Consider the following 24,620-nt stretch of genomic DNA (forward strand, 5'->3'; position numbering starts at 1 on the left):
AAATAAGCATTTACTGGAATTACACTTTTAGTTTTGAGAAACCGTACACTTATGTTAACAAATGAAAATATTTAGTACTTTTATAATTTATATATTAGCACCTATAATGTTAGCAAGTGCATACATTAGCACATATTTTAAAAAATAATTTTCATAAATCCATGTATATAAATCTTTAAAATGCTTTGATAAATTAAATTTTATACTGTGAATGTCTTGTTTCTATTACAAAACTTCTCAAGATTTCTAAAAGTTATGTGACCAAAGGAGAAGATTAAAGGAAAATATTCTTAAGGATTGATGTATGCAGAAAGTAAACTGAGAAGCACAGAAAAGCTGAGCACGAGACATAAAGGAGAGCTGACAGCAAATGCACTAGAAACCAGTTGAAGAAAATCTTTCTTTCTGCTGAGAAATCCAGCTGCAAGGACAGACCTTTGTGTTGATAATTTTATCATTAGGCTTACTGCAGAAAAGCAACTGTCCACTTTCATTAGACTTAAAAAAAATCTCTGATCAGAAAAACAACCTAAGTTCCTTTTTCTATTATTGATCTACTCTTATTGGAACTGTCAAGTAACCAATTTCTTGAAAACAAATGAGAACATAAGCATCCTATTACAAGACTGCTGAGGCTGCTTGGAAGATGGCCTTGTCCTTCTTCTATCCCTGCTAGTGCTTAGGCCATTCACTCATTATCAGTACTTGGACAAAGTTATCTGTGCTGTATGATGTTGGCAAAAGAACACATGTTATGGTTTAAAATGTTTTAACAGGAAATTTTAAGATTTTATTTCACCTAACTAAAAAAATAAGAATACATGTCATGAATCAAAACTCATTAAATAATAATTCTAGTGTGGCTTGTCATTAACTAGCTCCATGACAATATTCAAATTACTGAAGAATAATTAAAGATTTTAAAGAATCAGATATTCATTACCAAAAGAAAAAAAAACTGAAACAAATATCCTGTTTTCATATATTAATTTAGTACATAAATTCCCTGTGCAGTTTAATACACAATATTACAACTATTACTGATAATCCAAGACTGTGTATTTCTATCAAAGTTATTTGGTTTCATAATTAAACATTAAAGATGGGCTGGTGATAGAACTCAGTGGTAAAGCACAAAGCATAATGAAGCCCTGGCCCTGGGTCAATCACTCTCCAGCACCACAAAAAGAAAGAAAGAAAAAAAGGGGGGGGGGGGCGCGGTTCCCAGCAGGGAAAGAATCTTAAGTTAGGATTTAGGGGTCATGTATTATCTTTGATATAATATTGCAAATCCTATACAAGTATGGCCTATCCTTACTGAATTTTACTTACACACTTGTTTAAGCAAGTAGGACTATTAGAGTAGAAGCTAGAATTTAAGTACCAGGCTAAATTAGCCTGTGATCTTGGGCAAATTACTTAAAATGTGGCTAAGCCTTCGTTTTTACACTTGTAAAAAAGAAGTAATATAATTTGCCTAATTTCTGTATCTTGGGAATTGGAAAAATCCAATTCTAATGATGCCAGCACTTGTCAATACTGAATGACATTTAATGGAAGCCCTTTAACTACATTCTTTTTTTTCTACTTATTCAAAACGGTAACTCAATGAGTAAGGGGATATAGCAGATTTGCTGTTTTGTGGGTCTTAACTAAATCCTGAAAACTTGGTAGCTATGCACAGAGTGTCCTTGTATCAGGATCATCGGATTAAGTCTACACAAGTACTAAAATTTTAAAAGTACTTCTTACCCTGGCTATATGTATAAGAATCAGCTGGTGGGGGTGGAGGGTGCTTGCCTATGCTAAGGTCCCATCTGAGATCTATTAAATCAGACTATGAAGAGAAGTGGCTAATTAGAATGGTTTAAAACTCTCCTAACTGATGGTAATTTGTAATCAGGATAATGAATCACTAATTACACTATGATAATAAAAACTAGCCAAGTACCACATTTTGCCAAACCAGTTATGAGATTCTATAACATTCCAAAAACATATGGGGTTTTGAAAAAGATCATTATTTCTAGTGAAAACAAGATAATCCTCTAGACTAGGGACTGAGCACAAGTTCATTTGCAACTAAAGTCTAACTTGACTTCACTTTCTTCATTGTCAAAAAGTTATTTTGACTTAATTATCAGTGAGACACATTTGTTTCTCAATTACATTTTCAACACATGCTGTGCAAGAATCAACACATTTAAGTTCCACTCAGAAATTCAGGCAGTTCTAAGTGAAGTAAATTATATACCTGGCTATAATTGATGATATTTTAATTGCTTACTTTAACAAACTTATAAACATTAAACATGTTAGAAATCTAATTATTAGATTTTAATCATGACTATTTTCTAAACATTTGGAGTCTAGTTATATAAAATAAAAGCTGTGAAATATTTTATTATTCAATTTCAAGTTATTATATGTACCTGGAAATATAAAATACATTTAACACCGTTTTATAAATCAAAAATTTTCATTGATTGAAAGTAGTTTCCTTGGAATTCATGCAAAATCAGGGCAAGTTTTACTACGTTGAGAATTAATTATAAAAGATCTTATTATTTTAATTATTCAAAAACAAACTTGACTAAGGGCTATAATATTAAATTAAAGGGTACTAATATAATATACTTTATTTTTCAAGATAATTAGCTTGGACTTTACTACTGGTTGCAAATATTAGGAATACCCTGTATTCTTGAATTTTTTCATTATTAAAAAAGTAATACCCAGTTTCCCCCCAACAAATACACAGAAAAAGATCCTAAAGTATTTCAATCTAATTTTTCTCGCTTGGTTTAATATTGAAAACACTACAGGCATCTAAGAATAGGATCTTAGGCTAACTAAGTATCTTTGATTTATCCTTTTGTTTCTCTATGCCAACACAACATTCTAAACAATAAGCAATGTATGAAAACCAAATGTTCTGTCTATACGTGATTTAGGTACATATTTTCCATTTGGCACCTAACTTCTGGAGTAATTCTCAATGTAGTTGCTGACCTATATTCTTACATGTTCTATAGAAGGTATAATATACTAATTTTTCATTTTTAAAAACTAATTACTAATTTTACCTTTCAAGCAATGCAATATAATTATTCAGGTTATTTTGGATAATGACATTCATCATACTGTCAGTATTTCTCTATTCTTTCTACCCTAAACATTTCACCTAATGCTTAATCTAACAAAAATGCTCATTTGAATCTTTCCTGTGTATCCCTCACTAAGAACAAGTGACAACAAAATTAAGACAGTTTTAACACAAGTTCAGAATTAAGATGGGCAATAAAGAAGGCATGCAAAGGCTGAACCTTCTGCAGCATCCTTTAAGAGTCTATTGTATTTTCTTTGGAACCAAAGATATAAAACAAATAAGGGAAAAAAATATATCTATTGACAACCATTTCTCTTCTACATGATGGTAATGTATTCTAGAAATTCTATGTTCCCTTCAATGAAAGGAAAAAATATATACAGAATATGCTTTAAAAAAATGTTTAGTTGTAGATGAACACAACACCTTTATTTTATTTATTTTTATGTGGTGCTGAGACAGAACCCAGTACCTCATACACATGAGACAAGTGCTCCACCACTGAGTTACAGCCCCAGCCTTAGAATATGCTTTTACATGAAAAAAAAAAAAAAAAAAAGGAAAACTCTCACTATGCACCATTCCTTGGACACAATTTTGGCATCACCTGATTACCATTTTTAACTACAGCATTGCTTCTTCTTTTGTTTTCCACTGCTCAGGACTGAACCAGGGCCCTTGTGCAAGCTAGGCAAGCACTTACCACTGAGCAACATCCTCAGCTCACAGCATTGCTTCTTAACCACTGTTCACAAGTAAAATAAATAAGTAAATAAATAATGCAGAGTTTGTTCAGCTCAGGAGGTGGATGGGGAATTCCTGAGAATCTAATCCTCTAAAGCCCTCTTAGTCATCCAAAAGGAGAAGTAATAGTTATCTTAGATTATCCATAATTTTTTCTCTGTGCTGGCTGGAAAGGTATAAAATGGTAATCTATTTTTGCCTCAAAATTTCATATTAGAATTTTGACAATGTTTTCAAGACAAATATGCTCCATAAACCCACCTTGTATACTCTTCTTGTAACTTGTTGGGGTCACTTACAAAAAATTTGACTCTAAAGTTCAAACTGTAAGGAGATCCTCCTAGAATTAATAAAAGCAGTTCTAATTAATAAGTTTATATTAATCCTTTATCCTTATAAGGTGTACTTGCAAAACATCAAGTAAATATGTATGCTCACTCTTTAGCTGCTTCCTTATTGGTTTGTTTGGATCCAGCCACCTCTGAAAAATAAATAAAGAAGACTGATTTCTTTTCTCTTTGAGTATCTAATATAGCAATTCTTGCAAATCTGTTGCATTTGAAGAGCAACACTAAGAAACTGCATTTTTGAAAAGGCTTAGGTAGAAAAAAATCATTAAATTACAAATTATTCATATCAAATATAACAAAATTATGATAGAAATTACTGAATATATTTGTTAGCTTTAAGATTTTGATTTTAATTTCCCATCTAAGTATCCACTGTGCAATACCTCTATTTCAAAAGTAAAGATGCTTAGTTGCAGCAACTGGAAGTAACTTCTATAAATTTAACTATTTTATCTGGCAAGTTAAAAAAATTCCCTTCTTTCATAAATAAAATTTTGTGGCTTGATACTCTCAGACAAAATTTTAAGTACATAAGTGGAAAATAAATTTTCTAATTTCTACTCTGTTACTTTAAACTTGCCCACCCCACCTCAAAGAACCCACATATTTTCTAAGAGAAAATGTTTAGTTTGGAAACTGTGGAACCAAACTAGATGCCTTCAGTAGATGAATGAATAAAGAAAATGTGACACACACACACACACACACACACACACACAATGGAATATTATTAAGCATTAAAAGAGAATAAAATCATGGCATTTGCAGGTAAATGGATGGAGTTGGAGAATATAATGCTATGTGAAGTTAGCCAATCCCAAAAAACCAAATGCCAAATGTTTTCTCTGTTTTAAGATTGCTGATTAATAATAGGCTTGGAGATGGGGGGCATGGGAGGATTAGATGTACTCTAGACAGGGCAAAAGGGAGGGAGAGGAGGAGAGGGGTCATGGCGATAGGAAAAGCGGTTGAATAAGATGTACATTACTACCCAAAGTACATGTATGAAGACACTAATGATGTGACTCTACTTTTTGTACAACCAAAGATATGAAAAATTGCATGCTATATGTGTAATATGAATTGTAATGCATTCCGCTGTCATATATAACAAATTAAAATTAAAAAATAAATTTTAAAAATGTTTAGTTTGGGGAAGAACTACTTTTTGGCTGTGAGGATTTTAAGCAGTCTCAATACTTTCAAATGCCAATTAAGCTCTATTTCTGCAAAATTATAACTGAATTCAGAAAATACTTCAATTGCCAACATATTTCAGTTAAAAAAAAATGGAAGAACCCAAAATTAAACAGTATTTTCAAAGCATTACAAGATATGTTATGTATCACTGTATTAAAACCTACCACCACCCATATTTGATTCCAAGCAAAGCATCGATTTACTTATTTACTTTCATACATACGTATGTATTGCTGGAGACTGAGCCTAGGTAGTAAGTTCTCTGCCACTAAGCTCCCAGCCCCATTAAAATTTTAAGAAACAGCTGGAAATATACCAAGAATTTTCTTCTTCATTATCTGTCATATGTTGATTCTACTGTCAAACTATACCTAGAACTGAACAAAATTTTTCCATCTACTCTGCCACCATCCATATTTCTAGTGTAGGCACTGCCCATAGCCCCTTGTTTTTGGTACCAGGAATTGAACCCAGGGATGCTTAACCACTGCCACATCCCCCGCTCTTTTTTACATTTTATCTGGAGATGGAGTCTTGCTGAGTTGCTTAAGGCCTCACTAAGATGCTGAGGTTGGCTTTGAACTCCTGGTCCTTCTGTCTCAGCCTCCCAAGCCACTGGGCCATACCCTTTTTTTTTTTTTTTTTAAAGAGAGAGTGAGAGAGAGAGAGAGAGAGAATTTTAATATTTATTTTTTTTTAGTTTTCAGCGGACACAACATCTTTGTTTGTATGTGGTGCTGAGGATCGAACCCAGGCCGCAGGCATGCCAGGCGAGCACGCTACCGCTTGAGCCACATCCCCAGCCCCACGGGCCATAGCCTTTTAATTGCTTTCTCAGTTTCTTTTCTCTCTCTCTTTGATCTCCATCTAGAAACTACTGGTCTTTTAACATAAACTTGATTGTGTCAATCTTTTGCTTTAACATCTCCTGATAATTTCTCAATGTAAAGGTCCAAAGTCCTTACTATAACTTGAAAGGTCTCTTCTTATCTTTTCCACTTTTAATTATTAAGTTCTAGCCATAATGGCCTCCTTCCTGTTTCTCAAAAGATACCCTTAGGGTCCTCAATTTCAATCCTCCACTTCATGAAATGCTCCTCAGCTTTGCTATGGCTGGCTTCTTCCTCTGTATTAATTTAAACCTTATCTCCTCAGAAGGAGCTCCTTCACTGACCACTCTACCCAAAGTATGTCACACAGCTCCCAGTTACTCAGTTATTTTCTATAAACAAGCAGGAAACATTCAACTTTTATAACATCTTCTCAATTACAGTATGTTCGGTTTTCCATTTTGTTATCTCTTTCATTAGATTATAAACTGTAAGAGGTCAGGGATAAAATCTTGTTTCAGTCCTGAGGAATAATAGTGGCCAAATCATATTATTATATTGTATATAAGTATGAATACGTAACAAAAAATCCCATCATATGTACAACTATAATGTCCCAATTAAAAAAAATAAGGGGAAAAATCTGTTTCAGTCAACATAAGATAGTCAGAACCAAGAACAAGGTTTGGCATATAATATGAATAAAAATATTTATTGAAGACTGTCTAGGCATGAATGATTCAACAGTTGGGGGTGCGGCATAACTATTCCATTGCAAAGAGTCTCCTGGTTTTCAGCCCTGTTTTAACACATTTGTTTACGCTATTTATCTACCCATTTATCTTTTCACCCATATATTAATCTAGTAATTTTTTTTTCATATTTTCTATGAAAAGTAGTAAACTACATTTACTTTAATGGTTGTTAAAAATCAAAATTAGAATCAAATAATTTATCCAAAGCCTGAGTTCCTCATTCAGTTCCCCTTCAAAATATTCTGAATATAAGAAAAACAATTACATACACAAACAGATGTGGTAAACTGTCATAGCTTTAGAAGAAGTACAAGGATAAGTACTAAGAAACTTAACAGCCCTCATCAGTGATGTCAATGACATATGACTCAAGATTCTTATTTTAATTTCAAAGATGGAGCAAAGCTGTAACAAGTACTACTGGACAGCAATGATAGTATTCATGATAAAAATACATCCTTCAGTCATGGTGCTGACTCATAATGGCGATGCATGGGGGAGCATGGGAGGAATGGAGGAATTTTAGATAGGACAAAGGGGAGGGAGGGGAAGGAAAGGGAAATGGGGTAGAAGAGATGGTGGAAAGATTTATACATCATTACCCTAAGTACATGTATAAAGAAATGACTGGTGTGAAAATACTTTGTGTACAACCAGTGACTTGAAAAATTGTGCTCTATATTTGTAATATGAAATGAATTGCATTCTGCCGTCATATATAACAAATTAGAATAAATAAATAATTTAATTTAAAAAGTACATCCCTCGGTCAAAAGAAAAAGTAGGTAAAAGATAACATAAAGAAGTCCTACATATCAATAAGAAAAAGACAAATGTTAACAAAAAAAATCAATGAGTAATAGATGTTCATACTTAATAAAATGGCAAAAAATTTATGAAAGATGTTCAATCTGGATCATAGAGAAATAAATCACAAATCTACATCAGATTATTATTTTATTCTTTCTTTCTAATTTTTTTTTGGGGGGGGAGGTGATGTAGGTGGTAACTAGGGATTTAAACCAGTATGCTTTACCAATGAGCTATATCCCCAGCCCTTTTATTTTTTATTTTGAGATGGGGGTCTAAGTTGGTGAGGCTGACTTCAAACTTGCAATTCTCCTATCTCAGCCTCCTGAGTTGCTGGGATTGAGGGCACACATCACCATACCCAGCTAGGTTATTACTTTTCAACAACAACACGGACAAAGACTAAAACTTTTGATCACATACCACAACACCAAGAACATGATAAAAACAGGTACCCTCATCCATAGCTTCTTAAGAGTATAAATTGTACCATTTTGATAGAGGACAATTTGGCAATATTGATCAAAAGATAAAATGCATATGACCACAGACCCAGGATAAATTTTTATATAGCATTCTGAGATGTATTCAAGACCATAAAATTTTCCTATTTTAAAGTATATATTATTAGTATATTCACTACATTGTGCAACCATCACCACTAATTTCAGAATATTTTCATCACACTCCCCCAAAATCTATACTTATTAATAATCAGTCTCATTATGACCCTATCCATAAATTACTTTCTGTTTCTGGATTTACTTATTTTGGACATTTCATATAATAGGTGGCCTTTTTTGTTTTCAGTTTGCACTTAGTATGTTTTCAAGGTTTATCTATATTGTAATATGTCTTTTTTATGGCTAACATTTGAGCTATTTTGTTTTATGCTACTGTGAATATTAATGCTATGTACAACTATGTACAAGTTTTTATGTGAACATGTTTTCACTTCTCTTGGGTATAAGGCCTAAGAGTAATATTGTTAGGTCATATAGTAACTTTATATTTAACTTTTGAGAAACTGCCAAACTTATTTCTCTGGTGGCTGTACCTTTTTACACCCTCATCCTCAATGTACAAGGGTTCTAATTTCTCCACCTCCTCATCAACATGAGCTTTTTATTTTATTTATTTATTTTGAGAAAACATCTTGTTATATTGCCCAGGCTAGCCTCGAATTCCTGAACTAAATTTGGTCCTCCTGCCTCAGACAATCAAGTAGCTGGGACTGTAGGCATATACCATCATGCCTACCAACATGAGCTGTTTAATTCTCCATCCTAGCGAATGATCAGTGGTATGCCATTCCTTTTTACTGCTGAATAAAATTCCATTGTATAGATATACTACTTTTAGTTTATTCATTCATTACTTGATGGACATTTGGACTTTTTCTACTGTGTAGCTGTTTTGAATAATTCTACTATAAACATCTTAATACAAATTTTTATGTGTGGATATATATTTAAGTCTTGGGTACATATCTAGGAGTGTAATTTCTTACAGAAACTGTTTCATTACATCTTGAGAACAAGTATTATAAACCCTTCTTTTTTCTTATATAAATGGGCATTGAGGTCATTTTACAACCTGTGGTCATGGACTGCATTTCTCTGTTCCAACAACTGTTGTACCAACTGGATTATTGTGCTGCATCCAAGAGAAGATTAACTGTATGCAATGCAATATATATTCAAGTACGATAATACTGTATTAAAAATCATTAATATCTGATAAATATTAATAGATAATAAGGGACAATATTTCATCATCAATTGAGGAAGGATTTGTATTTAGGCACGGAACCATTCTAGTCTTCTCAAAGCCAATTTCTCATTCCATTTTTTTTGGATGAATCTCTTGTTTATTCTATACAGCATTTCATAAACAAATTAATTTATGTATCCATCCAAAATATAGTAATGAAATTTCTAACATAAATTTATATTTATACAAATTCCTAATATGTTGTCTAATATATGCTGAATTTGTGGAAAAGTTACATTTGAAAAGAAGATTATATGACTGTTTGCTTAAACTTGGTATTTATTTTGTCATTGAAATATTAATGTATTGTTATATTTGCTACATCCATTCATGGTGAAAGCATTACTATTCTACCTTATCTACTCTATCCTAACTAGTGAGCTTTTTTATTATGACCATCGTATTTTTATTTTCCAAAATCATTCATTGTTTCCTTTGCATGGATATAATATCCTCTCTAATCATGCTAATATAGTTCTTTTTCATGTTCATTTATATATTAATATTGATCACTTATTAATGTTTCAAGCACCGTTCTATGCAATTTACATGTAAAAATTCACTTCATCTCTATTAATCCCAAGATTAGCTATTTTCCCGTCTTTACATATTGCTCTATTTCCTCTATAAAGTATTTGTTTTAATCATGTGGGTACATCTCTTTCACAGTGTTAACTTTCCTCAAATGTTTGGATCTATTTTTTTGAATACTTCTAGAGAGGAGATAGGACATATAGCTTGACTCCCACAGTTGATAAGGGATTGACTATGCTTCCACTATGTTATAACAAAATCCTGGGCAAAGAGGCTTTTCTCATTTCATTGCGTGTCACAAGTCAAATGGGAACACTGGCTGATTTCTCCAATCCAAGTATTCACACTTAAAGGTAGATACTGCTTACTGCTTTCCAAAAGGCCAGGGAGGTCTGGGTTGACTCAGTAGGTTACATCTGAAATCAGTGCCCCTGTTGGTCAATCTCTTGTTGGTCTCAATGGCACTCATTGATGAAAATGGCATACCTTTGGAACTATTCTATCATTTAGTAGCTTTGTGATCTCTGGCAAACTACTTCATTTCTCAGTATAGTAATTTTCTCATCTATAAAACGAAGATGACAGTATTCAACTTACAGTGTTAATAGGTCTAAAATAGATAATAAAATTAAAATACTTAGTGCATTATAAATGATTAATATATTGTAATGTGCATGTTTGCCATCTTGCTACAGAAGCATTTGTATCTTCTTTTTCAAATAGAATATCTACTTATTTTTAAAGAACATAAATATGGGGGCTGGGATTGTGGCTCTGTGGTATAGCACTTGCCTAGCATGTGTGAGGCATGGGTTCAATCCCCAGCACCACATCAAAATAAATAAATAAAATAAAGGTATTGTGTCTATCTACAACTAAAACTATTCTTTTAAAAAAGAACTTAAATATGGAATATTAAGATGGCTCTTTGAAGCAATCCATGAAACAGTAATAGTTACACACATAAAAACACATAAAATTTTGAGTCAGGGAACCAGAAGCAGGAGAGCTTCTTAAAAATGGATGATAAATATAATCTTTCCTTTGTTTCCTGGTGAAAGGAGGCTGCTTCTGCAAATGATTTATAGGAACAGCACACTAGAAAAAAATACCCGTCAACTTGTATACACTTAGACAGAAAAAGAATCTTGTCAGGATATAGTTAGATCCTGACTTTTTGTTTTGTTTTTAACCCTTTATCCCATCTATGTTTCTGGATTGGGGTAAAATTTAGTATGTTTACATTTAAATGACTGATAATGAAACAGATACTTTGGCGGGGGGGGGGGGGGGATAGCCAGGGGTACTTGACCACTGAGCCACATCCTCAGCCCGATTTTGTATTTTATTTAGAGACAGGGTCTCACTGAGTTGCTTAGTGTCTTGCTTTTGATGAGGCTGGCTTTGAGCTCTAGATCCTCCTACTTTGGCCTCCCAAGCCTCTGGGATTACAGGTGTGTACCATTGCACCCAGCCCTGACAGGGAAACATAAACTTTTGTATCATATATTTTTTGTCCTTCATTTTCTCTATTACTTCCCTCTTTGTGTTTAGTTTTTGGTTTCTTTCTTTTTTGGTAAATATTTTGATTCTCTTCTCACTTCCTTTGGTGTATAGTCTATAAATATTTTCTTTGTCGTTACCATGAGGATTACATATTCGATCCTAAAGACAATCTGTGTTAAACTGGTGGCAACTTAATTTCAATTACATACAAAAACTGTAGTCCTTTACAACTCTGCCCTTAACCCTTCTCTGTAGATGCAAAAAAACTACATCATTACACATGTACTCTTTAACAGATTTTGGAATTATTCCTTATGTATTTGTCTTCTGAATTCTATAGGAAATAAAAAGTGAAGTTACAAACCAAAATTATAATACTGTTCTTATAAATGTTCATGTATAATTGCATATTTATAGGATATTTTATTTCTGTATAGTTGACTTACTATCTAGTGTCTTTTCATTTCATCTTGAAGTACTACCTTTAGCATTTGTTTTTAGGACAGGTTGTGGTAATGAACTCCCTCAGGTGTAATATATTTGTCAATGTCTTAATTCCTTCCTTATCTTTGAAGGACATGTTTGCTAGATACAAAATTCTCAGTCGAATATATCAGTAAATTACATGTATCATTCCACTGCTTATGACCTGCAAGGCGTCTACTAAGAAATCACCTATTTTATTGAGGATCCCTTGTTCATTGTAAGTCAATTTTCTCTTGCTGCTTTCAAGATTCTCTTTGTCTTTCAACAGTTTTTATCCTACAGAGATTGGTGAGCTTCTTTTAATTTGTATACTCATATCACTGGGAAATTTTTTGTCATTTATTTCTTCAAATAATTTCTGTGCCCCTTTCTTCTCTCCTCCTTCTGGTGAGTTTTCCTCTGGTTTGATTCTTCCACCAATCTTTTAAGATCCAATCCTCAGAAGATCCATCTTCAAAACATCCTTCTTAACATTTGTTGTTAATGGTATTAGTTTGTGTGTATGTGTAATGTCTGACACTGCAAAGTAACCAAAAGCAGGCAGAAGCAGGAGCAAAGTCTACTCTTAAACTGTAATAAGTGAGAGTGACGTTTCTAGCAGTTGGCCTGAGGGCAATCTCAATTCCTTCATAAAGCAGGGGGATAGCCTCACTGACCAGAGGTGTCAGAAGACAGAGTTAAGGACAGGTAGAACATCCAAAAAACTGAGAATGAAATTCTGAAAGGGAAGACTCAACAGAAAGTAGGCCCTAAACCTACATATTCAAGCCACCTCAACTCGGTGACACATGAACTACGCATGCAAACAGAGACCCTAGAGTTACATGAAAAAGCAACTGGAATTTTAAAAGAAATGAGTGGAGATACTCCTCCTCAAAAAGGAAATAAAATACAGACTGTAGGTCCAACCAAATTACCTATTTTCAATATACAGTCTAAGTTGTGACAATTGTATTCAGCTAGGTAACCACCACTATCAATCAAGATATTTCCAACATCCTAAAATGTTCCCTGTATCCCTTTGTAGTATGTCAACCAAGCCTTGGACAACATCTGTTTTTAGTCACTATTTATCAATTCTGCTTGATCTACAATTTAATACAAATGGAATTATACAGTGTCCCACTGTACAGTTATATAACATTTATTTTAATCCATTTACTTACTGATGGACATTAAGGTGAACTTGTGCTTGGGGTATTATGAATAAAACTCCTATGAACATTTATATACAAGGTTTTATACAATGTTTTCATTCTCTTAGATAAATATATGTGAGATTTTGCCAGGTGGTATAATATATCAAATGTGTTTAATTTTTACAAGGAATTAAACTACTAACAAACTATTTTCTAAATGATTGAATATTTTTACATTCTCACAGGCAATTCTTATCTGCTCTTCCACATACTTTCCAACACTTGGTATTGAAAGAATTTTTAATTTTAACTATTCTAGTGAATGTGTATTGACATTTCATTGTGGTTCTACTTTTCAATTACATTAATTCAGGGGGGAAAAAAACCTCTACACTGACAGCATACCTGATGGTGAATCACTGAATACTTTTTTCTTAAGATAAAGAAGATAAATTAATCTCTCCCATCACTGCTGTTCATCACTGTAAGGGTGGTCTTAGCCAATGCGATAATGAATTTAAAAATGAGAAAAATAAAGACTAGAGAAGAAGTAAAACCGTCCCTAGTCAGAGAGGATATGATAATTTACACAGAAAACCCCAAGGAATTAAAGAAGAAAAATACTTGAACTTATGTGTATTTAGATTCAAGTTTAACACACAGTCAATTGTATCTATTTGTCCACAGTCAATTGTATATATTTAAAATCTGAAAGTCAATTTAATTAACCACATACATACATGATAATCTATATGGAAAATTCCATGAATTTACAAAATGCAGAATTAATGAGTTTAATTCCTTTCCCTATGGATTCACTCTACCTTGACTATATCTACTCCTATTTCATCAAATTATTTCTTGCACTCATTTTTTCTTCACCCCCTACAGTCAATCATTACTTTTCCTAGTAACATCATTAATAAAATAATCTTCCAATTATCTCTAAACTATAACTATTAGTCATTGTCTACACTGTAAACATAAAGTGATAGAGCTGAATTATGTCTTACATTTGGTATATAAATAAATCCTTAAGTAAGCATAGTCCTTTTCTACCTGTCTCTTCCTGACCTTATATGCCAGCCAAATTAAAACTTTTTTTTTTTGATACCAGGGATATAATAGTTATCAAGGGTACTTAATCACTGAGCCACATCCCCAGCTCAAAACATTTTTTCAATTCCTCAAATACAGCATTCTTGTGTCTTTACTTTGAATCTTTGCATATGCTGCTGCTTCTTTCTGAAACATTCCTCTGTATCTCAGGTACCTCTGTCATTCCTCAAGAAAGTATAACAGGGCTAAAATTTAAAAAGAGGTTAGCAAAGACGTTTATAAGCAGGTAATAAGAGCCTAAATTTAAGTTATTACAACAAAACACATGAAAGAAATATAAGACAGAAATACTGACATGTGAAATAAAAGCAAGTACTATAGGAACTGTAATACTGAACCATATGTGACTTTTTCTGTATTTATTCAAGCCTGACAAAATAAATAATTCAGCAACTTTGAGTTATATGTTAAAACAAGAAAAAACTTTAGCTGGGCACAGTGGCTCACACCTATATCCCAGCAAAATGAGGAGACTAAAGCAAGAGGATTCCAAGTTTCAGGCCATCTTCAGCAATTTAAATATATATATATATTTTAGTTATAGATGGACAACATCTTTATTTATTTATTTTTATGTGGTGCTGAGACTCGAACCCAATGCCTCACGCATGCAAGGCAAGTGATCTACTACTGAGCTACAACCCCAGGCCCAGTAATTTAGTGATAACCTCAGTAACTTAGTGAGAGTCTGTCTCAAAATAAAAAATAAAAAGGACTGGTATTGTAGCTCAGTGGTAAAGCATCCTGGCTTCAATGCCCAGTACCAGAAAAAAAAAAAAAGGAGGAGGATTAGAAGGAGGAGGAGGGAGGAAGATCAATCAAACTGTTCCACATAAATTAAGCCATACTTCAGCTGACTTAATATTTTACTGAGTTAGAGCAGGATTTTCAAAATGTGGTTCTTGAACTTGCAACATCAATTATCACATGGGAACTTGCTCTAAAGGCAAATTCTTTTCTAAATTTTTTATTTGTGTATTATAACTAAAAATAATAGTGGGATTCATTATGCCATATTAGTACATGCACATAATTTGATCAATCTCATTCCCTAGGATCTTCCCTTTACCTTCCTCCCTACCTTCCTGTGATCCTCTGCCTCTACTCTACTGATTGTCTGTCTATTACTACATGAGGGGATAGAAAGGGACCAGGGGGTAGAAAGATAGAAGGGACGGGAGAAGTGCTGGGGAATAATTCTGGCCACATCATATTGTTATCTATGTGTTTATCACCAATATATAACAACAAATCCCACTGTTATATACAACTATAATGCTCAAATAAAAAATGTGGAAACAAAAATAGCATTAAATGAGATATATGCAAAACACTTAGTTAATAAACCTACAATTGATATTTCATAAATGACACTACCTTATTCCTTTCTCTTTTGAAGAATGATGCCCCTTTCCTTCAGTGTATTCATTACCCTCAAAACCTTAATATAAGTTCAGGCTGGCAAGTAGAAATGGGATATTAACTATAAAATCTTTAAAGTTCCTTTCTTGGGGGCTGGGGTTGTTGCTCAGCAATAGAGCGCTCGCCTATCATGTGCAAGGTCCTGGTTCGATCCTCAGCACCACATAAAAATAAATAAATAAGATATTGTTCCCAACTACAACTAAAAAATAAACATTTTTTTAAAAAAGATCCCTTTTGGACATATTTTGGCATCTCACAATTTTTCTATTTAAATATTAAAATTACAGTCCAGAGAAAAAGAATGGCAAAGAGAATTAGAAATACCAAGGTTCTGCCAGGGAGTAATTCAGGTTTATCTTTTTGAACTGAAAAAATGTCTCATGTAAAATCACAGTATTAGACTAGATCATATCTAAAGCCTCTTTTAGATCCCTAAAATTTTATGATTCTAACTTTCCTGAAACAATTATTTTAGATGATAAGCAAGTTAAAAACCCTGGAACCAAGGAATATATTGCCATTTAAAAAGGAACACTCCAAACAGAAAAGACAAAGTTAGAAACAGTAGAAGAAAGCAAAAAGATCAACCTAGCATAAAATTCTTATTTCCCTAAATTCATCCTGGCATAATTAGAACAGAATATCTTCTTGTATCCAAAATTATGTGATGTACGTTTTATCTCTTGTAGTACATGTGAGCTCAGTATTAGTCCTTTTGGAACACTTTCTCAGGAACCATAGGAATATTGGTGGTCACTGTATTAATGTATATTCATGAGTATTCCATGTATCCTAGTCTTGCACCATTAGTAATAAATGATTTTAAAGTAATATCAGCACATTTTTTTAAAAAGCATCACAAAATAGTCACACCCCACTTTTGGCAAAAAAAAAAAAAAATCTGGCATAAAAATCTGTCTTGTCCTTCTCCAATCAATCTAAAGCCAAGACTGGCTAGAGTGTCTTATGAGCACAGCAAGATAATCTAGGAGTCAACTGACTTTCTTTTCTCTCAATGCAGTGTCACATGTATCTTTTGGGTATTTTCTTAGCTAACAATTTACCTTTCTGGGAGAGCTGCATTACTGACATTTCACCTAATATTCATGTTTATATGGGTTTATTTACCAAGAAATAACAGTATAACTCAAGGCCCTTGGAGAAAGTCAAGTCATCTGAAGACAAAATATGAGGAAACATTGTTTTAATTTTAATTAAGTTTAAAAGTGTTTATTTTCACTGAGATTATCTGGCCCTTGGTTTATTTTTATCACTTCATCCTCTATTTTCTTCTGGTTGATTGTGATATAAAAATCAATACATGAAACCAAAAAATAAAATAGTAACATTTAACATCAAATATTTATTTCCCACTAACAATTCATTCAGAGAACTAAGACCCAAGATGAGGGGGGGGGGGCACTAAACAAGCCAGATGTGACGGCACACACCTGTTATCCCAGCAACTCAAGAGGCGAAGGCAGTAGGATTATACGGTCGAGGCAACTTAGCAAGACCCTGTCTCAAAAAAATAAAAATATAGGCTGGGTGCAATGGCACACACCTGTAATCCTAGAGGTTGAGATAGGAGGATCATGAGTTCAAAGCCAGCCTCAGCAAAACCGAGGCGCTAAACAACTCAGTGAGAACCTGTCTCTAAATAAAATACAAAACACGGCTGGGGATGTGGCTCAGTGATTGAGTGCCTCTGAATTCAATCCCCGGTACCCACCGCCCCCCAAAATAATAAATAAATAAAAATATAAATATAAACAACTGGGGATATAGACCAGTGGTAAAGTGTTCCTGGGTTCAATCTCTAGTAGCATACAAACAAAACAAAAAAGAAACAAAAAACTAAACAAACAAAACCCCCTACTTTTTCATAACAATATTTATATTTTCTGTAGACATTCTATCAGTATAGTCTTATAATGGATTTCTGAAACACTGATTTAGAAACTATTCTGCTTCTTCATTTTTCTAAGCTGTCCACAATATTTCCTTAAAAATGAACTCTTCCTACACTAATCAAAAGGCTATCATAATTTCTGTAAAAGTCTCTCATGGTATAACCATGTAAACATATAAGAATTCAACCAAAATTTGCAGTAAGCCCTTCATCTAGGTTCATAAAAAGATATATTTCCTTAGTGTATTTCATAATGTTCAATTTAAAAAGTCAACAGCTGTACTATTTAATCATATGTTATCTTCTATTTCCATGATCTGATGTTTCTAATCAAAAAAACCATGATTACAAATACTGAATAATAAGTTTGAGTACCTATTGAATTTATTCTCTATCTCATTTGGGAGGTCTCTTTTGAATATTCTTATTTGGAAAATTTATCCTGAACAAAAAAATAAGGATTTTTTGTTAGAAATAATTCTCCATGAATACCATAAAAATCCAATTTCATTTTAGTGCAAATTAATAAGTCTCCAGATATTTTAATTTTTATGCCCAGTCATCTCTTCAAGTCAAGAGGATGAATTATACTTTTTTTTTTTCCAGTTTTCTGAGATACACAATTAATGAAACTGGCACTAGACTTATAGGCTGACTTACAAAAACATCAAGTAAAGGGGAATGAAGACAAAAGAATTACCTCCAACTGTTCAAATAAAAATTTAAAAATTCATTAAATCAGTGAACATTTAAAACAAAAAGGACTTTATATTTTAAACAGAGAGAAAAAACTAAAATGAAAATGAAACTTACTGGGTTATCTGTGGAATCATCAGCCAACTGTAAACCAAAATAGTCTCGTTCAGTCAAATCAAGATGCTTGAAGACTATATCCAACAAAACTTGTCCCAGCTCATTTTTCTGAAAAGAAAAATAACATGAAACCAATTTTGCTTTATAACCTGCTTGACTTTTTGTCCTCTTCTATTAAAATGGCAAATGTCTCTATACCAATGACTTGGTTCAGAGAAAAGCCTTCACATTTAATAGTTTTTAAAAACAAACTGGTTCAAGAGTATATAATAAATATGAAGATATAAAGAAACCTTTGAAAATGTCTCTTGCTTTCAGGTTATCATCATGGTATTTTTATCAGTACCACATTAATTATATGTGTATATAATTAACATGTAGGTACATAGTATGATTAACATATGTTAGTTACGTATAACTCCATGTCATTTTTCTCATGTCTTTTCTTGTATCTAAATTATGACTGAAAAGTAACTGGCTTGACTAATTATAATTGAAAATATAATTTTGTGTAAAATAATGCCATGAAAAGGGAAACAAAAGATGTTAAAAATACAGCAAATGTGATAAAGGACTATTATTTCATTATGATGCTCAGAGAACTTCAGGAAAATCTCTCATTTTAACCTCACACTAACCCTACAGTAATAAATAAATTATTTATTATTCCCTTGTTTTAGTAATAGTAACTATAACTTCCCCAAGTTCCATAGTTACTAAATTATTGCACAAAGACATGATTGTACAACTGCCTAAAGAAAAAGAAATGAAACTAATGAATAAAAACAGAGAAATGATTAACATGTTTAGTAATAAAAGAAATAAAAGTGGGACATTACAACGACAGAACATGTGTAAACAACAGTGGAAAAAAAAACCCTGGTGAGCAAGATTTAAAAATACTAACTACTGCTAACATTGTAGATAGATATAACCTGTTGGGAAAGGAATTTGAAATATTAAACAAAAGCAAAAACAATGTTAACTACTTCTGGGATGTTGAATCTGAGTAATGACATGAAGCCCAAAACTGGGGGAAAGAACTATACACACTAGTATGTTCACTGCAGTGTTATTTATACAAGAGAAATAATAGAAAACACAGCAGTAAATAGTGGTATATTTTACCACTACTTTATCCATTCATGAGATATAGTAGTTTGGAAGCTTCTAGCTGTAAATCAGAATCCAATCTCAGAGCTGAAATATTAAGAACATTTTAATAGAGGTACAATAGATTCCAGAGCTAACTAAGTCAGTAAATAAAAGACATAATCAAAGGGGCTGGAGTTGTGGCTCAGCTCTTCTGGCATGTGCAAGGCCCTGGGTTCGATCCTCAGCACCACATTAAAAAATAAATAAATAAAATAAAGGTATTGGTCTAACTACTTTTAAAAATTAAATATTAAAAAAAAAAAAGACAATCAAGGACCAGGTTTCTTTCCATGTCTCTTATCTGCATTCCAGGGTTGGCTATTTTGGGGTGCCGTGAGCAAGATTATCACAGCAATTCCAAAATTTATACGCACATAGGACAATGTTCAAAAGAAAGCATTTCCTTGTAAACTTATTTTACAAAGAGCTTCCCTTCATGTCTTATTGGCAAGAACTGGTAAAATGATTATTTACCAAACTCATCAATGGCAGGAAGTATGGGTTTCAAAAATAGGGCTTCTCAATGTTGCTGCCCATTCAATTACCTGAAAATATTTTTTATATTGATGAAACCTACCTCCTGGCCCCTCTCCTATTCTGATTAAACTGACCTGAGGAAGAGATCGAGCATTAAGTCTTTTGAAAAGTCTAAGGTGAGTTTGATGTACTTGTCTAGATGGGATGTAACAGAATCATTTTCTGCTATGCCTCCAGCTGACTGCAACTAATAAACATGCTAAAATGAAAATTTTTTAAACTCTGAAATGTGGAAAAAGGCAGCAAGGCTATGGTCAGATCACATATGGCTTTATAAAATACTGTGTAGATATTAAAAATTTTAAGACAAGACAAATTAAGAGACTCCTATGATAATACCAAGTATAATGGAGACCTAAACTATACTGACATCAAAAATGATAAACTGATCTATTCATTAAGGCAGAATTGGCAAAAAAGCAACTGACTATAGATAAGGAAGGATGGAACATCAAAGACAATGTGTGTACGTGCCTGCATTATTCAAATATGTCATTAGTGGTACCATTCACTGATGGAAGGAACATTCCATGAACAAACCTCAGTTTCAAAAACCTATATTATATAAAAAATTGTTTAATATCTCTAGCAATTATAGAAATGCAAATTAAAAACACACTGATATTCATTCTATCTCCCTCTAGTCAGAACGGCAATTACCAAGAATATAAGTAACAATAAAGGCTGGAAAGGAGAAAAAGGTACACTCATACTTTGCTGGTGAAACTGCAAATTGCTGTGACCTCTCTGGAAAGCAGCATGAAGATTCCTCAGAAAAACCGAATGAAACCACCATTTGACCTGGTTCTCCCACTCCTCAAAATATACCTGAAGGACTTAAAATCAGCATATTACAGTGACAAAGTCACATCAATGTTTACAGCAGCTTAATTCACAACAGCTAAGCTATGAAACCAACCTAGGTGCCCTTCAACAAATGAATGAATAAAGAAAATGTGGTACATATACACAATGGAATATTACTCAGCCATAAAGATGAATGAAATTATGGCATTTGACAGTAAATGGATGGAACTAGAGACTATGCCAAGTGAAATAAGCCAACCCCAGAAAACCAAAGGGCAAATATTTTCTCTGATATGTGGATGCTAACACACAATAAGGGGGAGTAATACAAGTTCACTGGATTAGCAGAAGGGAAGGGACCGAGGATGAGAATAAGAATGAATGAATCAGACATCACTTTACTATATTCATATGTGAATACATGACCAGTGTAACTCCACATTTTGTACTACCACAAGAATTAATCTTAATTAGAATAAGCTATACACTCTATGTATGTATATGCACATATCAAAATACACTGTATTGTCTGTATATCTAAAAAGAACAACAAAAAAGGAAAAAAACCCTATATTTTGAGGGCTTATGATTCAACCAAAGGAAGAAGGATAGAAGAAGGACTTAAAAATACAACTGCAAGCTGGGTCCACTGGTGTACGCCTATAATCCCAGCTACTCCAGAGGCTGAGGAAGGAGAACTGGAAGTTGAAACCCAGTCAAGAAACTTAATAAAATTCAGTCTCAAAATAATATTTCAAAAAGGGTTGAAGGTATAGATAAGTGGTAGAGCTTCCCTGGGTTCAATTCCGAGTACCTCAAAAAAAAAAATGAAAAAATAAAATAAATTTATCATTCTTTGCCCTACTATCCATTTTCTGTTGCCAATAACATAACACCATAGATTGGGATGGTTTTTTGGTTTTTGTTTTTTTCTTTTTGCACCAGGAATTGAACCCAGGGGTGCTTAACCACTGAGCCACATCCCCAGCCCTTTTTAATATTTTATTTAGAGACAGAGTCTTGCTGAGTTGCTTAGGGATTTGCTAAATTCCTAAGGCTGAGCTTTTGAACTTGTGATTCTCCTGCCTCAGCCTCCTGAGCTGCTGGGATTACAGGCACAAGTCACTGTACCTGGCTTGACTGCAGAGTTTTAATCAAGAAAAGTTTCTTTAGATTCTTGGTTCTGAAGGTGCAAAGTCAAGGGGCCACATCTGACAAATGGCTTTCTTGTTGGCAGAGTCCTAAGACAACACAGATCATCACAAGGCAAGAGAAAGGGGGAGAGAAGGAGAGAAGGTGGCAGGGGATCTCCATCTCTATCCCTTGCTCTCTTCTGAACTCCCTCCCACTAGACACTAAAATTTACGCAGCATATGTGTGGCTCTGGGCTCAATCCCCAGTACCACAAGAAAAAAATAAACCACTAGGATTCAATTATTAGGGGAAAGCTCCATCCTAATGACTTTATATAATCCTAATCACCTCCCATATGCCCCACCTCTAAAACGCATCCACCCCCAACACACAACTGGGAATTGAACCCAAGGCCTCACACATCCCTAGGCAAGTGATCTATTACTGAGCCACATCCCTAGCCCACCAAAGACCTCACCTCTAAAAACCATAGTCAGATTGAGTTTCTGCACTTTTAATACCTCATAATAGGGATTAAATTTCAACATACAATCTTGGGGGAACCACTCAAGCCATATCCAAACCATAGAAATTGCTAAGGCCTAGTGAGGTGCTATTTTGATCCAATCCTCAAATCCCTTACTAATCATGCACACCTCTATGCTTGCACATTCTTACCTAATGACAGCCTCCTTGATTTTCCCACACTAAACTCGATCTCTACTCTTCTAACAGACTTACCTGAGGCTTGTTTCTCAGTTCTGAACTGTGCTCTAGTGCCACCACCTGTGACCACATGTACCTTCCACGCTCCCAACTCATTCTATGCCTTTACCACATTTTCACTTTCGTATTACTTAACACCATCATATATATAAATTATATTTATATATGTCTCACACTAGAAAGCTCCAGAGTAACAGTCTTATTATCAAGTTACTAGAATCTGGAACACTGCCAACAATAAATAAATATTTGTTGTTGAATGAATAAACAATAAAGGGATGAATAAATGATTCACTGTCCAACCGAGAAGCAATACATATTTGAGAGTCATCAGTCTGAGAACTGAAGCAGATAAAACTGCCCTGTATCTAAACAAAGAGTAACATGACAGGTGAAAGAGAATTCTGGAATGTACCAGAGATTCTAAGAAGTCTGTCCAAAAAAGGACACCAATAAATATTTGGTTTACTGAATTTTGGTTTTTTTTTTTTTGTACCAGGAATTGAACCCAGGGGTGTTTAACAACTGAACCATGTTTTATTTTGAGAAAGGGTCTCACTAAGTTGCTGAGACTGGCTTTGAACTCATGATCCTCTCCCTCAGCCTCCCAAGTCACTGGGATTACAGATGTGCACCAACTGTACCCAGTGGTTAGTTGAATAATTAAATCATAAAACAGCATATAGAAGCAATTATAAAAGTGTATGTGGCTTTTGGTCTTTGGAGGTAATGCCAATCCTTCTGTTTTTCTTATTTTATAAAAGGACCAGTTAGAGAACAGGGCATTTAAGGGTTATCTCTAAAGCTTAAGGAATAATTTATCTGCAGATAAACTAACTTGGTAAACTGTCTCTAAAGAGGAAGACTGTCACTAGAATCTTATCACTAGAATCCTAGACCAACGATTGTCTATCTAAGTTAAGATTCTTGTTGGCAGGCCAAGTATAAGGAGAGACTGCGTTAGACAAGGCTGTGGGGAAGATGAAGCAGCAGCTCTCCAGACATACAGCAGAGGGAACAGGGCAATGCTTTAGAAAGTAGCAAAATGGAAACAATAAACACTAGGCTTAGTCCTTATTGAGCTAGTTAATGTGTGGTGTTGGGTGAATTTTTCTTTCCATGCAGGCTAATTTCATGAACCCTAAAATACGAGAAAGCCTAAATCAGTAGTTCCAGATTATGCTGTGTAGTATTGTTGGGGTTCAGTGAGTGTACTCAGGGCTGATGTAATGAGAAAGAAAAGTCCAAGACACCTCACTTTAACTACTAACTATAATTTGATCCATTATACATATACAGTTCATGTGTGCATGAGTATACCTTTATTAGGAAAAGAAGTCTATTAAAAAGTGTTTGAAAACAACTAGACAATCTCTAATGTCCCTTGTGACACTAAGATTTCATATTTCTAAAGATGCTGTCCTGAAGATAGGTAGGACTATTTTCCTTTTTTTAAAAAATTTTATCTTTTAGTTATAGGTGGACACAATATCTTTATTTTATTTTTATGTGGTGCTGAGGATTGAACCCAGGGCCTCGCGCATGCTAGGCAAGTGCTTTACCTCTGAGCCCCAGACCCAGCCCCAAGGACGAAATATTTTCCATAAATGAAAAATACAGTTATGAAATAGGTTAGGCAGGTGAGTAAGACAAAGTTACAGAAAGAGTTCCCTCCATAATATTTAGTGCAAAGTCATAGTAATGACCCTCAAGTGTGACTGAAGGGCTCAGGGGGTAGCTCAGAGGCAAAACACTT

At 33.8% G+C, this 24,620-nt stretch overlaps 1 protein-coding gene across 9 annotated transcripts in view; it reads right to left on the bottom strand.

Moving 5' to 3' along the window:
- Ptpn4 (protein tyrosine phosphatase non-receptor type 4) overlaps positions 1 to 24,620 on the bottom strand; it is a 169,947-nt gene that overhangs the window by 87,087 nt on the left and 58,240 nt on the right. For 4 of the 9 annotated variants that reach the window (XM_058583265.1, XM_058583266.1, XM_058583267.1 and 1 more), the window contains 3 exons: positions 18,506 to 18,613; positions 4,292 to 4,355; positions 4,115 to 4,193 (listed from right to left, as the gene is read on the bottom strand). In XM_058583265.1, coding sequence (XP_058439248.1) covers positions 4,115 to 4,193; positions 4,292 to 4,355; positions 18,506 to 18,613 — 251 coding nt within the window. Of the gene's footprint in view, positions 1 to 4,114; positions 4,194 to 4,291; positions 4,356 to 18,505; positions 18,614 to 20,910; positions 21,034 to 24,620 lie in introns of those variants that run through there. The other 5 variants (XM_058583268.1, XM_058583269.1, XM_058583264.1 and 2 more) reach the window with 5 other exon arrangements.

This window comes from Marmota monax, unplaced genomic scaffold (genome assembly GCF_021218885.2).
Source record: "Marmota monax isolate L192 unplaced genomic scaffold, Marmota_monax_Labrador192_F-V1.1 WCK01_AAM20220418_F8-fsc00121, whole genome shotgun sequence".
Lineage (NCBI taxonomy): Eukaryota > Metazoa > Chordata > Mammalia > Rodentia > Sciuridae > Marmota > Marmota monax.